At 44.0% G+C, this 16,194-nt stretch overlaps 1 protein-coding gene across 7 annotated transcripts in view; it reads left to right on the top strand.

Annotated features, from left to right (window-relative positions):
- Window positions 1–16,194, top strand: part of LOC140730175 (protein EFR3 homolog B-like) — a 179,665-nt gene that overhangs the window by 3,239 nt on the left and 160,232 nt on the right. Inside the window, exon 1 of one of the 7 annotated variants that reach the window (XM_073050314.1) lies at window positions 6,987–7,267. The exons of 5 other annotated variants lie outside the window; for them this stretch is intronic. In XM_073050314.1, coding sequence (XP_072906415.1) covers window positions 7,228–7,267 — 40 coding nt within the window. In that variant the 5' untranslated portion in view covers window positions 6,987–7,227. Of the gene's footprint in view, window positions 1–6,986; window positions 7,268–7,659; window positions 7,912–16,194 lie in introns of those variants that run through there. One more of the 7 variants, XM_073050315.1, reaches the window with a different exon arrangement.

A 16,194-nucleotide genomic window follows, 5' to 3' on the forward strand; every position in this document is an offset into this window, starting at 1 on the left:
CAGGTTGTGGGAACAGTCCAGCAACAGGGCAAGTGAAGTTGCTTGAAGTTATCCCCTTTGGTTCAAGAGCCTGAGGCTGAGGGGTAATAACTGTTCCTGAGCCTGGTGATATGAGCCACGTGACTCTAGATCATTAGTTCAAAGGTTCATTTATTATTGAAGTATACAACTCTGAAATTCTTCAGTTCCCTGGGTGGCCATGAAACGAAGAAAGAAAAGAAAAGTACCATGATCATCAAACCCAAAATCCCACCTTCCGCAAAAAAATACAATAAAAAGTGGAACAGACACGACAACTCCCAAATACCTCCCCTGCACAAAAACCAAGCAAAACGGATCAGGCACATCGACCCTAAAATCCCTCGCCCTGCACAAAATAAAACCGAGAAGATCGGTGAGAAAACATAGAATATGAAAACTATAAGACTAAAAAAATGATTCTATATTCCAAGTCCACACCCAAAATGCAGAAAGAACCTAGGTACACTCTGGGTGCAGCGGGAGGCTCTCCCTCTCCGGTACAGAGCAACTGATCAAAGGGCAAGCAGCCTGCTTCGCTTCGATGCTTCAATCACCCTCGTCGTTTTAATTGGTGGATAATGGGAGCTTTAATCGGCAAAATGGAGCCAAACATCGGCTTGCGCCCCATCCTGCAGCTTTCCTGCTGCGAGGTTACCTCTGCCTCCCCAAATCTTTTCAGAGCACTAGAACACCCAAGTGATTTCCAAAATTCTGCACTCCCCTTGATGTTTCAATCACCCTCGTTGCTTTAATCAAGGAACAATGGAGGCTTCAATCATTGAAACGGGGTCAAACTTTGGCTCGCCTTGCGTGCCTTCCGCAGCCTTCTAGCTACGAGGTTCACTCACACTGCCTCTGCCTCCCAAATCCCCTTGGATACTGTAGAGCACTGCAGCACCTAAACGAAACACAGGCTCCAACAATTCCAGAATCACATTCAAGAGGAGAAACAAATGTAAAAGACATAAAAGAAGCACAAAAGATATCCGAAAGATGTCGACTAAAGGAGTATTGTATGCAGTTGCCATCATTAGTATGACTACCTGAGGCCACTGTTGGTTGAGTTCAACCATGGGTGTTGTGCCCCAGCTGTCATTTACAAGCCAGGGTGGTACAATATGGAGAGCAAGCTGTTGTCCATGCAGCAAGCTCCCCTTCACCACGTAACTGATAAATCCAAAGGAATGGCATCAGCATTGAACTCAATGTTGGACTGCCTTAGACGGTCTAGCTCTGGATTTTTCCTCAGGGGTTCATTCCTAACTCCTTCCCATGATTGGGTAAGGCAATTGAGATGAGAGTTTTCCTTTTCCTAGAAGAGCTGCCAACCACGGCTGGTGAGCCCCATCTGCCTAAAGCAATTGGATCTTACTTTTCACATTGTTTTGTCAAAGAATTAGATAGTGGAATTGATGGCTTTGTGGCAAAGTTTGTGGATGATATGAAATTAGGTGGAGGGGTAGGTAGTGCTGACAAAGCAATATGATTGCAGCAGGTCAGACAAGTTGGAAGAATGGGCAAAAGAGCAGCAGATGGAATACAGTGTTGGGAAATGTATGATAATGCATTTTGGTAAAAGGAATAATAGGGCAGACTATTGTCTAAATGGGGAGAAAGTTCAAATATCAGAGGTGCAGAGGGATTTAGGAATCCTCATGCAAGACTCCCAGAAGATTAATTCACAGGTTGAGTTTGTGATAAAGAAGGCAAATGCAATGTTGGCATTAATTTCAAGGGAATAGAATATAAAAACCAGAAGAAAATGCTGAAGCTTTATAAAACACTAGGCCGCACTTTGTGTATTGTCAACACTTTTGGGCCCCTTATCTCAGAAAGGATGTATTGTCATTGGAGAGAGTCCAAACAAGGTTCATGAGGATGATTCCAGGAATGAAGGGGTTAACTTGCGAGGAGCATCTGGCAACTTTGGGCCTGTACTCACTGGAATTTAGAAGAATTCATGGGGATCTCTTTGAAGCTTACCAAATGTTGAAAGGACTAGATAGGGTGGATGTGGGGAGGATGTTTCTTATGGTTGGGGTATCCAGAACTAAAGGGCACAGACTCAAAATAGACGGAGGGGGGGGCAACCTTTTAGAACAGAAGTAAGGAGGAATTTATTTAGCCAAAGAGCAGTGAATCTGTGGAATACTCTGCCACAGAGTGCGGTGGAGGCCAAGTCTGTGGGTATATTTAAGGTGGAGGTTGATAGATTCCCGATTCATCAAGGGATACGGTGAAAGGACCAGAGTGTGGGGTTGAGTGGGATCTGGGATCACTCATGATGAAATGGCAGAGTGGACTCAATGGGCTGAATGGCCTAAATCTGCTCCTATGTCTGTCTTATGGTCTAAGGTGCCAATAACCCACCTTTGCCCCTTCTCATGTCAGTAGAAATGGAGCCACACATGAAGGCCAGGAGCTGGAATTGGTTGTCAGAGGCCATTGGGAGCATTTATTAAGTAGTGGGAGCTTATCCCCACTAACAACCCTCCCCTCATTCCAACCCCAGCTATGAAAACCTTAAAGATCTTGTGATTACTCCCCCAGTAATTTAAGTATTATGATGTTGTACCCCGAGATGAAAATACTTTGGTGATCCAGTAGAGCAGTTACTTTCAGTACCGCCTTTTAACTGATCTTGTGCCCATAGTTTTTATGTATACATGGGACTGGGAATTAAAGACTAGCTCTATTTATCATATGTACATCAAAACATAGAGTGAAATGCCATGTTCATGTCAAATCAAATCAGTGAAGATGTGATGAGCAGCCATGCTTCTGTTGACAGCATAGTATGCCCACAACTTACTAACCCAAACCCATAAGTGTGGGAGGAAACTGGAACCCCCGGAGTAAACCCACACAGTCACAAGGAGAATGTACAAACTCCTTCAGACAGAGACGGGTATTGACTGATCTTACAGCTGGCACCGGAAAGTGTGGCTCTAATGGCTCTGCTACCATGCTGCCCAGTAATTATACTCACTTTCCTGAAAGGCATTACTGCAAACAAGACTGGGGCATAGTGCTCCTGTTATTTATCCTAGTCAGCTGCGGTGTTTCTTTGTCCTTCAAAGGGAAAATAGGCCATCTATTCTTGACTATACCTCGGCAGTGATTACAGAGTTATATCATTGTATTTGACCATAGGACATCAAAGCCTATCAAATTTTCTCTGCCATTCTATCATAGCTGCTTCTCGTGCCTTTGCCCCGTAACTGTAAAATTTGTAGAGAGATAGCAGTTACAAGAAACGTAAGGTTGGGATAGTAGGTGATTTTAACTTTACGCATATTGACGGGGAGTCACATACTGTAAAAGGGCTGGATGGGATAAAGTCTGCCAAATGTTCAGGAAAGATTCCTCAATCAGGTCCCAACTAGAAAGTGCAATACTGGATCTCCAATTAGGGGATGAGACAGGGCAGGTGACAGAAGCTTGTGAGGGGAACATTTTGCATCTAGTGATCATAACTCACTTTACAATTATGACTGTGAGGCTAAGCACAGCTCTAATGACATATTCAAATTTGCTGATGACACCACTATCAGCTGAATCAAAGATGGTGATGAATCAGTACATAGAAGGAAGATTGAAAATTTGGCTGAGTGGTGCCACACCAACAAACTCTCACTCAATGTCAGCAAGACCAAGGAGCTGATTATTCACTCAGGAGGAGGAAATCAGAGGTCCTCATCATGGGATTAAAGGTGGAGAGTGTTATTATGTAATTCTGCCTTTAGAATACTTCTTACTCTTTGGGACGTATATATCCTACACCTTCCGAATTGATCCCAAAAATTCCACCCATTGTTGCTCTGCTGTCACTCTGCCAATGTTCTGTTCCAGTCATTTTTGATCATTTTTGCCTCTGTAATTCCCTTTACTCCACTGTAATACGGAAACCTCTGACTTTAGCTTCTTCTTCTAAAATTTCGGGGTGAATTCTATCATGTCATAATCACTTACCCCTAAGGGTTCCTTTACCTTAAGCTCTCTAATCAAGTCTGGTTCATTGCACACCAAATCCAGAAATCTGATTGCTCTAAAATCATGAGCTGCTCTAAAAAAGCCATCTTGTAGGCATTCTAAAAATTACCCCTCTTGGAATCCAGCACCAACCCGATTTTCCGAATCTACCTGCATATTGAAATCCCCAATGATTATCGTAACATTGCCCTTTTGGCGTGCAGTTTGTACCTCCCACTGTAACTTATAGACCAAATCTTTACTATCATTTGGGGGTCTATATATAACTCTCATCAGGATCTTTTTACCCTTGCAGTTCCTCAGCTCTAGCCACAACGATTCAACACCTTCCGACCCTAGGTTACCCCTTTTTAATGATTTGATTTCATTTTTTACCAACAGAGCCACACCACCCGCTCAGCCTACCTGCTTGTCCTTTCAATACAAAATGTATTCTTGGGCATTAAGCTCCCAGTTATAATATTCTTTCAGCTATGATTCAGTGATGACCTTATTCAGTATACTGCACACATTCAGATATAACATCTTCAGTCCTGTATTCACCTTTTCAATTTTGTCTGCATTTTACATTGCAACTCATCCTGTTGACTGCAATTTTGCCCTATCATCAGCCTCTCCTTGCTAGCAGTCTCACTATACACTGCCTCTATTCTTTTAAACCAACTCCCTCATCTTCAGCACTATTACTCTGGTTCCCATCCTCCTGCCAAATTAGTTTAAACCCTCCCGAACAAATCTGGCCAATCTGCCTATAAGGATACATGTGATAAATACTGTAAAGTTAAATCTGAAATTGTACAGGCTACTAATAAGGCCGCACTACTAATCAATATGAAGTTCTAGTCTGCTTACTTGATAAAGAGTAGTGAATCTGTGGAATTCTTTGCCCAGGGAAGCAGTGGATGCTACCTGATTAAATACACAGAGACACAGAGATTTTTGCTCTGCAGGGAAGTTAATGTTTCTGGGGAAAAGGCAGGTAGGTGGAGCTGAGTCCACAGCAAAATTAGTTGTGTTCGACTCCTACTCCGTCCTTATGTTCTTAATGAACATTGCAACAGGCTCGACAGGCTGGGTGGCCAACTCCTGCTCCTATCCCTTAATGAATGGTGAAGCAGGCTCAAAGGGTCGGCCACAAAGGATGGCCGACTAATGCCCCTGGTTCTGATGTTCCTATCGTTAAGCTGGAAAGAATGCGAAGAAGATTTTATGAGAATGTTGTCAGGACTCAAGGGCCTGAATCACAGGGCAAGGTCAGCTCATTTAGGTCTTTATTCCTTGGAACTTAGGATACTCATAGGTGACCTTAGAGAGCTGCATAAAATCATGGGATAGTTGGATATGGTGAATGCACAATTGTCCCAGGGAAAGGGAACCAAAAGTGAGGGCGTAGGTTGAGGGTGAGAGAGGCATGAATTAGAGTCATGGAGTCTCAGAAAGGCAGCGTCCATTATTAAGGACCTCCAACACCCAGGACATGCCCTTTTCTCACTGTTACCATCAGGTAGGAGGTACAGAAGTCTGAAGGCACACACTCAGCGATTCAGGAACAGCTTCTTCTCCTCTGCCATCTGATTCTTAAATGGACATTGAATCTTTGGATACTACCTCACTTTTATTTAATATACAGTATTTCTGTTTTTGTACTTTTTAAAAGATCTATTCAATATACGTAATTGGTTTACTTGTTGATTTATTATTATTATTTTTATTTAATTTATTTTTATTATTATTATTTTCTCTGCTAGATTATGTATTGCACTGAGCTGCTGCTGCTAAGTTAATAAATTTCACATCACGTGGCAGTAATAATAAACCTGATTCTGATTCATAGAGCACTACAGGTCCTTCAGCACATCAAGTCCTGCCAAACTATTATGCTACCTAGTCCCATTGACTACAGCTAGACCACAGCCCTCCATGCCCTTGCCATCCGTGTATCTATCCAAACTTCTCTTAAATGTTGAAATCAAACCTACATCCATCACTTCCACTGGCAGCTCATTTCACACTCTCACCTCCCTCTGAGTAAAAACATTCCCTCTCAGGTTCCCCTTAAATATTTCTCCTATCATTCTGAATCCATGACCTCTCACTCTAGTCTCATCCAAGCTCAGTGGAAAAAGCCTGCTTACATTTACCCTATCTATACCCCTCGTTCTTCTGGGCTGTAGGGAATAAAGTTCCTAACCTATTCAACTTTTCCCTGTAACTCAGAGCCTCAAGTCCCAGTAACATCCTTTAATTTAAAAGGGATCACTTCTTTGAGTTTATGGTGCATATATGAAATGAACTGCCAGTGAAAGTATTTGAGGCAGGTACAATATAACATTTAAAAGGTACACAGATAAGTTTAGAGGGATATGGGTCAAATTTCTCATTTGCTGGCTACCATGTTTTGGCATGGAGGAGATGCCCTGAAAGGCATATTTCGCCTTGTATCATCTAATGGATTCTTTGCCTAATACATGTCCACTCTCTAACACAATACCTATGATTTCCAGCGACACTTTAATTGCAGATGCAATTGAACATATGCATTGTGACTGCGGTGTTGTTTGAAAATACTAACCCAGAATCCAAGACGTTCTTGTTTCAATTATGATGGTGTGATCAGAGATTCTGATATCTGGATTCATGCTGTTTCACACACACATTTCCATATGTATTTGAATGCTGCCTTCAGAATACTCTCTTCCCACTGAGTCTCATGATCAAATCTGTGTACTTTTGTAAATTGGCCCACACAGCTGCAGAGTGAATGTTTGTTTTACACTTGGAGTGCTTTTCTGTGCATTTTTCTGTTCAGCTGAGAAAAGTAAATCACAAGAGTTGCAGCTGTTTTTCCCTCTAATGTAGGGTGGTGATAAGTCTTGCATTGAAAGTTGTGTGTGCAGATGTGTTGATTTTGCTAATGTAAGAGCATAAGAACTAGAAATGGGTTTATGTGTGTCACTGGTATCACAACGCCCTTGAAAGGAGAGCACGAGCTGCGGAGGGAGGGCGAAGGCTGCAATGTAAAGCTGGAGCTGTTTGCTCTCTGTTGAATGCTCAAGCCTCTTTTCAGTTGACAGGACAATAGCCGCATTCCATGCAGCAGGAGAAATCTGTGTTTGCCTCTCCGTTCTCCTTCAAAGCGCTTTCTGTTGTGATGAGTGAAAGCTGAGCCCTGATTTACTGGAATGCTGACGAGTGAACACGGGAGCATTCCTAATGGACTGCTGTAGGATTGCTGATCACCATGTTGGAAATGGTAAGGAACTAACAATGACTCGTATCTTGTAGGCTCTGTCCTCCAGCACTGCTTTGTGCCTGTCTCCAGAAAAGACAGCAAGATTGTGGTGGTAGAGGGAGCTGTCATTTAAATGAAAAGCTGCTGTGACAGGTATTCAAAGTATAGTTTGAAGAAATGGAGGCTGAAATAGGCAGCGTTCTTACTGTTTAGCTTGTGAGCAGTTTCTCACATATTGCATTTATTGATTTGATGAATTGTACTTTTATTGCTCCCCCCCCCCTTGAAATCTGTTTAAAACATTCTTGGAATCCAGCATTCCCCACCCCCTATGCCAGCCCTAATGAGCGGCGTGACTGCCAGCAATTTGCTGCTGATGCTGAGGTAATGCATTCAGTGCTGAAGCTTTGTGTCAGATACTGAGACTGAATACTTGTCCCCAGAGAGAAGAAAAGATCATCATTGAATCAATGATTCCTCCTTCATTCATCCTGTAGTGGCTGTGCTGAATGAAGTATCTGTGTCATTCAGTATTCATCAGGACCACTGCTGTCGTCACCGAGGGGCTCGGGTCATCTGCTGCCTTCCTTTCAGGAGAGATTAAATCTTTTCAGATCCTGCCTGGCATTGAGGGAGAGATGGTATAGTTCCCTTTAACATGTACGGTAAGGCTTGAATTAATCATCTTATCAAAATTCAGGCCCAGTCTTAATGTAAAAATGGACTGTGTTTTACAGCCACTTTACTACATTAAATTTATGTTAAACTCTGGGTTTCTGAATGGAATACTGTCAGTAGCTGGACTGAGACAGAAAGAGCCCTTCGGCAGCTGCACCCGTGACTGAACAGTCCTGTTTAGGATCCATGCTCACCATACTCGGGGAAGAGGCTGGAAATAGACTGCCTCAAACCTCCCACTCCACCGGAATATGTGGATCCTCGACAGTCACCTGAAGACCCACCATTAGATGACCCTTTAGAGAAGATCATACTCAACTCGAGTGATTGCATTGTTACTACTGTCCATAATTTGTGAAGTGATCTGTTACTGCACGTCAAATGTTGTAAAATATGTTTAAATCACTGCAGTCTTTTGCTTCTGATGAATTACATCATCTGGATGCAGTGGCAGCAGAAGGATACTGCTCGAACTTCATGCTGCACAGAGGCAGGTACATCATGAACTCATGGTAGTGAGCAATATCCAGCTGACTTAATCCACTACCACAAATTACTCCGCATAACTCTGAATTAAACCAATTGCAATTAGACCCAAAGTAAATAAGAAATAGGAGCAAAATTAGGCTATTTGGCCCACTGAGTCTGCTCCGCCATTCTACCATATCTGATTTATTATCCCTCTCAATGCCGTTCTCCTGCCTTCTCCCTGTAACCTTTGATACCCTGACTAACCAAGAACCTATCAACCTCTATTTAAAATATACTCCACAGTTGTCCATAGCAATGAAGACCACAGATTAACCACCCTCTGCTTTAAGAAATTCCTTAACTCTGTTCTAAATGGACGTCCTTCTATTCCAAGGCTGTGCCGTCTGGTCCTAGACTCTTTCACTATAGGAGACAACCTCTCCACATCTAAACCTTTCTATATTCCATAGGTTTCAATGAGATTTCCTCCCCCCAACCATTCTTCTAAACACCAGTGAGTACAGGCCCAGAGCCATCAAATGCCCCTCATACGTTAACCCTTTCATTCCTGGGTTCATTCTCATGAACCTCTTGTGGACCTTCTCCAGTGCCAGTACATGATTATGGCAGGTGTTCATTCTTCTCACCCTCGATCTGTGTTTGTGGATATTTGCTAAGGACTGCAGTGAGCTCATATATACCATCCAGTCTCAATTCAATTAGATATTCAGCTCTGCAGGCATTTCCAGCCCTGTATCCAAGAAACAGCACATCTCAGGTAGGATAGATAGGTAAAGAATCTGGAGGAGGTAGATACAGTATAGCTCCAGCTATATTGTTCTGTCAGACCATCTCAGGGCAGGACCAGCAGGGGTAGGGAAGAGAGAGTAAAACTGCATTTACACCTACTGAGTTGTTCCAGCACATTGCTTGTTGCTCTATGTTCCGGTTTCTGCTGTCCCTTTTGTGTCTAAAGCTCCCTTACACTGTCTATCACACACACACACAAACTGATTTATTAGGAATAGGTGAGGAAGCAAATGCAATGCTAGCATCCATTTCAATAGGACAAGGATGTAATGCTGAGGGTTTATAAGGCATTGGTCAAACCACACTTGGAGTAATGTGAGCAGTTTTGGGTCCCTTATCTAAGAAAAGATGCACTGGCATTGAAAAGGGTCCAGAGGCAGTTCATGAGAATGATTCTGAGAATGAAAGGGTTAATGTATGAGGAGCATTTGATGGCTCAAGGCCTGTACTCGCTGGTTTAGAAGAATGGGGGGGTGGGGGATCTCACTGAAATCAATTGAATATTGACAGGCCAAGATAGAGTAGATGTGGAGAGGATGTTTCCTATAATGGACCAGAGGGCACAGCCTCAGAATAGAAGGACTATTTAGAACAGAAATGAGGAGGAATTTCTTTAGCTAAAGTATAGTGAATCTGTGGAATTCAGTGCCACAAACAGCTGTGAAGGCCAAGTCATTGAGTATATTTAAAGCTGAAGTTAATAAGGTTTGGGGCATCAAAGGTTATGGGAAGAAGGCAAGAGAATGGGGTTGAGAGGGATAATAAATCATACATGATAGAATTTTAGAGCAGACCCAATGGGCCAAATGGCCTAATTCTGCTTCTAGGTCTTATGATCTAAGGGTTTCTGCAGGGGAGGTCAGATTTTACAAAAAGCTTGACTCAGTTTTCTCAGGAGGTGACAAAGATACAAGCTATGTGGGGAAAGATTTGGAAGAGACCCTGGGGTGACTTCCTTACCAAAGGGTAGTGAGAACTTTGAAAGATCTGCCAGAGGAAGTGGTTGAGGCAGGGACAATTGTAACACATTTGGATATAATATATGGAGTAGAGGGGTTTGGGGAATTATGGGATGAATGCAAACAACTGAGACTAGCAGGGTGCGTGCTGTGGTCGAAATGGACCAATTGGGCTGAAGAGCCTGTTTCTGTGCTATGACTCTAGACTCCTTCTCTGAGGATGGCCACCTTGTGGTGGTGGAGATGTTTCTGAGTTCCTGCGATTCTGTCTGGTGTTTAGCTCCTGGTCAGGTCACCCAAGGCAGTAAAGGTCAAGGGGCAGGTTCCAGACAAAGACCAATCCAACCAAGACCTCCGTAGTGGAGATGGCAGAAGATGATGACACATCACAAGGGCAGCGAAGGCTATGGAAGACTGCAGCAGTCAAGGGTACCCAGACATCTTATAGTCTATGCCACTGGACTCCGACCCCGACCCCGATGCGTTAGGGACCACATCGAGGCTGCCTGTGTATCGGCTTTCCCACATTAAAGAGGTCCGCACAGGTCTTCTCCATTTATGTTCAAAGTATATGTCATCGTGCACAACACTGAGGTTATTTCCTTGCAGGCATCCACAGTAAATACATGAAACACAAAAGAATCAATGAGAGACTGCTTCCAACAGGATGGACAAACAACCAATGTGCAAAAGACATCAGACTATCCAAATAGGAAAAAGGAAGAAAAAAAAAGTAATGATAATAGTAATAAATAAGCAGAAAGTATCAAGAACATGAGATAAGAGTCTTTTAAAGGGAACAGTTCAGTGATGGGACGTGGAGTTGAGTGAAGTTATCCCCACTGTTCATGAGCTTGATGGTTGAGGAGTAATAACTGTTGCTGATCTTGGTGGTGTGGGTCCTGGATCGGCCTCTCCAACCACCAACAGACAACTCCTTAGGAGACATCATACTCAGCATTACTGCTCCTATGACTGTATGCCTGATGAGGGCAGGAAATGTTATATACACAGACTTTGGTCAATCTTTCCACAAAGTTTAATCCAGACAAATGTGAGGTCAAACAGAAGGGAAAAGCACACAGTTAATGGCCGGATCCCAAGGATTATTATTGTCTATGAAAGTGGCAACACAAGTAGATGGGCATATTGGCCTACATTTCTCTGGAAGTTAAGTATAAAAGTTAGCTAGTTATATTGTGGCTATATAAAACTTTGCTTATCTCAAACTTTGCTTGGGCACCACAGTAGCTTAGTGGTTAGTGCAGCTCAATTACAGCTCAGAGCATTCTGGAGTACAGAGTTCAATTCCAGCACCGTCTATGAAAAGTTTCTAATTTTTTCCCATGAACATGTGGGTTTCCTCCAGGTGCTCTGGTTTCCTCCCACATTCCAAAGACATATCAGTTAGAGGTGAATTGATCACTGTAAATTGTCCTGTGATTAAGCTATGGTTAAATAGGTGGGTTGCTGGGTGGTGCTGCTCATTGGTGGAAGGCCCTGTTCAGTGCTGTAACTCTAAATAAATTAATAAAGCCGTATCAGGAGTATTATGTGCAATTCTGCTCACCACATTATGTAGCAGGGATCTGGAGGCTAGACAGAGGAGGTTCAGAAAGAGATTCAGCCCTGCTGAAGGGTCTTGGCCCAAACATTGACTGTTTCCTTTTTTCCATAGATACTGCCTGGCTTGCTCTGTTGCTTAGACTTCTAGCATCTGCAGATTTTCTCTTGTTTCAGAAAGATATTACCTGGATTAGAGAGTATTAGCTCAATGGAGAGGTTAGACAGTCAGGGACTGATTTTTCTGGAGAACTAGAAGCTGAAGAGGCAATCTGATAGGGGAATATAGAATCATGAGAAGCAGAAATGATATAAAATCAAAGTCTGTTTCTCAGTAGGGCACAGGTTTAAAGGAATTGAGTTGACTTTATTTCTTACATCCTTCACATACATGAGGAGCAAAAATACTTATGTCTCCGTCTAAATGTACAATGTGCAATCATAATAATTTATAATAAATAGAACAGTCAATGTAACATAGAAATACACTCAGATCAGCGTGAATTAATTAGTCTGATGGCCTATTGGAAGAAGCTGTCCCGGAGCCTGTTGGTCCTGGCTTTTATGCTGCGGTATCATTTCCTGAATGGTAGCAGCTGTGATTGGGTGACTCAGGTCCCCGATGATCCTTCAGGCCCTTTTTACAGACCTGTCTTTGTAAATGTCCTGTATCATGGGAAGTTCACAAATACTGATGTGCTGGGCTGTCCACACCACTCTTTGCAGAGTTCTGTGATTAAGGGAGGTACAGTTCTCATACCAGGCAGTGATGCAGCCAGTCAGGATGCTCTCAATTGTGCCCCTGTAGAAAGTTCTTACGATTTGAGGGCCATTACCAAACATCATCAACCATCTGAGGTGAAAGAGGCACTGCAGTGCCTTTCTCACCACACAGCTAGTGTGTACAGACCATGTGAGATCCTCGATGATGTGTATGCTGAGGCACTTAAAGCTGTTTACCCTCTCAACCCCAGATCTATTGATATCAGTGGGGGTTAGCCCATCTCCTTTCCTCTTGTAATCCACAACCAGCTCCTTTGTTTTTGCAACATTGAGGGAGAGGTCAGAGAGATGACTTCTTCCCAGTGGGCCACCTCGCTATTATTTGGCATTAGGCCAATCAATGTAGTGTCGTCAGCAAATTTAATTAGCAGGTGGGTGGCAACACAGTCATAATATATAGGGGCTCCTGTATTGAGAGTCAGAGGTGCAGAGGTGAGGGAGCCCACTCTCGTCACTTGCCAGTGATCTGACAGGAAGTCCAGGCTCCAGCTGCACAGGCAGGGTCAAGGCCGAGGTCTCTGAGCTTCCTGTCAAGCCTGGATGGAACTATGGTGTTGAATGCTGAACTGTAGTCCAAGAACAGCATTCTCACATAAGCATCCCTCTTCTTCAGATGTTTAAGGACAGTATGCAGAGCAGTGGCTATTGCATCGTCTGTTGATTGATTAGAGGAGGTCCACTTTGGGTGGTAGCATGCTGCAGATGTAGTCTTTGACCAGCCTTTCAAAGCATTTGCTTATTATTAACATGAGGTCAACAGGATGCCCGTCATTCAGGCAAGGGGCAGGGCTTTAAATTCCTGGATCATTGGAGCCTTTTCAGGGGAGGTTATGACCTGTACAGAAAGGATGGGTTACACCTGAATCCAGAGGGGTCCAATATCCTAGTGGGCACATTTAATAGAGCTGTAAGGGAGGTTTTAAACTAATTTGACAGGGTGTTGGGAACCAGAGTGATAGGGCTGAGGAAGGGGAAAACAGATATAAATCAAAGATAGCATGCAACAGAGATTATAGAAAGAACAGGTGGGAGATGAGGCTTAGTCAAAGCCAGTGGCATGAGTTACAGGGCAATAGAGACATGGTGCAGTTAAATCAGAAAGCAACAAATACTGGACTGAGAGTGTTGTATTTGAATGCACACAGCATAAGGAATAAAATGGACAATCTTAAAATTCAGCTACAGATTGGCAAATATGACATTGTGGCAATTTCTGAAGCTTGGCTAAAGGATGGCTGCTATTGGGAGCTGAATGTCCAAGGATATTAGAGCAAGTTAGATAGAACCCTTATAGATAGCGGAGTCAAGGGATATGGGGAGAGGGCAGGAACGGGGTACTGATTGTGTATGATCAGCCATGATCACAGTGAATGGTGGTGCTGGCTAGAAGGGCTGAATGGCCTACTCCTGCACCTACTGTCTATTGTCTATTGTCTATTGATATACGGTGTATCAGAAAGATAGGTTAGTAGGCAGAGGGGGTGGTGTGGCTCTTTGTATAAGCAATAATATTAAATCATTGAAAAGAGATGACATAGGATTGGAAGGTGTAGAGTCTCAATGGGTTGAGTTAAGAAATGGCAAGGGTAAAAGGACCCTAATGACAGTTGTATACAGGCCTCCAAATAGCAGCCGGGATGTGGATTACAAATTACAGCTGGAGACAGAAAAGGTGTTTCAGAAAGGCTATGTCATGATAATCGTTGGGGATTTTAACATGAAAGTGGATTGGGAAAATCAGACCAGTACTGGATCTCGAGAGAAAGAATTTGTAGAATGTCTAAGGGATGGCTTTTTGAAATAGGTTGTTGTTGAGCCCACCAGGGGATCAGCTGTGCTGGACTGGGTGTTGTGCAATGATCTGGAGGTGATAAGAGAGCTTAAGGTTAAGGAACCCTTAGGGAACAGTGATCACAATATGATCGAGTTCACATTGAAATTTCAGAGGGAAAAATTAAAATCCAGTGTGTCGGTATTTCAGTGGAATAAAGAAAATTACAATGGCATGAGAGGGGAACTGTCACGGTCCTGACCATTAATTCCCTATTATCTCCTAATTTCCTTTGATTGTGCCACGGTTCCGACTGTTAATCTCCCATTTGCTCCTAATTCCCTTTGATGACGGCACACCTGGTTTCCATCAAGACCTGCAGCATAAGAACCCCGGCATTACAACCACTAGTTGCCAGATCATTGGTTTTCCCTGTGTGATAATTAACGTTTCCTGGCCACTCAGGATCATGTGTTCTAAGTTTTGTTCCAGTACCGAGATTTACCGTGAAACTCCGTCTCTCCGTATCAATATAAGTTTTCTAAGTTCTACTCCAGTTTTGAGGTTTACCTGTGAAACTCCATCTCTCCGTGCCAAGGCGCATGTCAAGATCCCTCCTGTTTGCTGTTCAACGCTCATGCCCGCGTAAGCATCCTAACTCAATCTCCGTGCCTGCGTCCTGCATTTGAGTTCGCCCCGTTCCATTGCAACAGAATGATCTGGCCACAATGGACCCAGTGGATACGAAGACCCTGCAACAAGCCCTCGCCAGTCAGGGCTCCCTACTGCGTCTACATGACCAACTCCTCCGGGAGGTCATGGAGAACCTCCGTTCCCTGTCTGCTGATGTAACGAAGATCGGTGACCAAGTGGACCGTGTATCCACTTGCTTTACTCAACTCACTCCTGGAACTCTGCCTAACCAGCCCAGACAGTTGCACGTACCTGAGCCAGAGCACTACGCTGGGGATTTGGGGAAGTGCCGGGCCTTCCTTCTGCAGTGCTCCTTGGTGTTCGAACAGCAGTAATCCACGTACTCCATGGATAAGTCAAAGATTACTTATATCATGGGGTTGTTGCAGGGAAGTGCCTTAGCATGGGCTACAGCAGTTTGGGATAACCAACCAGATATCTGCTCTTTTTTTGCCACCTATATTGCAGAAATGAGAAAGATCTTTGACCACCCTGTCCGTGGTAAAGACACGGCCAAACGTCTACTCACTCTCCGCCAGGGCTTGTGCAGTGTAGCAGAATATTCCATGGAGTTCCAGACATTAGCGGCCTACTCGGGGTGGAGCAATGAGGCACTCCAAGGGGTATTTCAGAATGGCCTCAGCATCATGGTGAAAGACAAGAGACAAGAGATGGCGGCAAGAGACAACATCGACAGCCTGGATTCCTTGATCTCCCTGGCCACCAGGTTGGACAATCGCCTTCAAGCACGCCATAGGGAAAGAACTGAGCATTCACCACCTTTGGCCACTCCTCGGCACTCATTACTGCTTCCCGCCAGAACAAGCCTCTATTCTCCTCCTGCTCCTAGAGTAGCTCTCAGCCCGGCCGTTTCCACCGCCCCGGGAGAGGAACCCGTGCAGCTGGAACAGAACCGCCTTTCCCCCACAGAACGACTCCGGAGATTGAGAGCGGGTGAGTGTCTATACTGCAGCCAGTTCAGCCATTTCTGTGCTATCTGACCCCTTTGGCCAAAAAGGGAAGGTTCACGCATAGAAAGGGGTACCCTGGTGAGCCAGACAACATTCCCTTCTGTCCCCCGAACCCGGATGTAGCTGCAACCTACTTTACATTACAATCAACAGTCCTTGCCTCTGTCGGCACTAGTGGACTCCAGCGTTGAGGGGAACGTTTGGATGGAAGCATAGCTTCCTGGGCCGGAATTCCTCTGGAGCCGTTGA

Source organism: Hemitrygon akajei, chromosome 7, assembly GCF_048418815.1.
Source record: "Hemitrygon akajei chromosome 7, sHemAka1.3, whole genome shotgun sequence".
In the NCBI taxonomy this organism is placed as follows: domain Eukaryota; kingdom Metazoa; phylum Chordata; class Chondrichthyes; order Myliobatiformes; family Dasyatidae; genus Hemitrygon; species Hemitrygon akajei.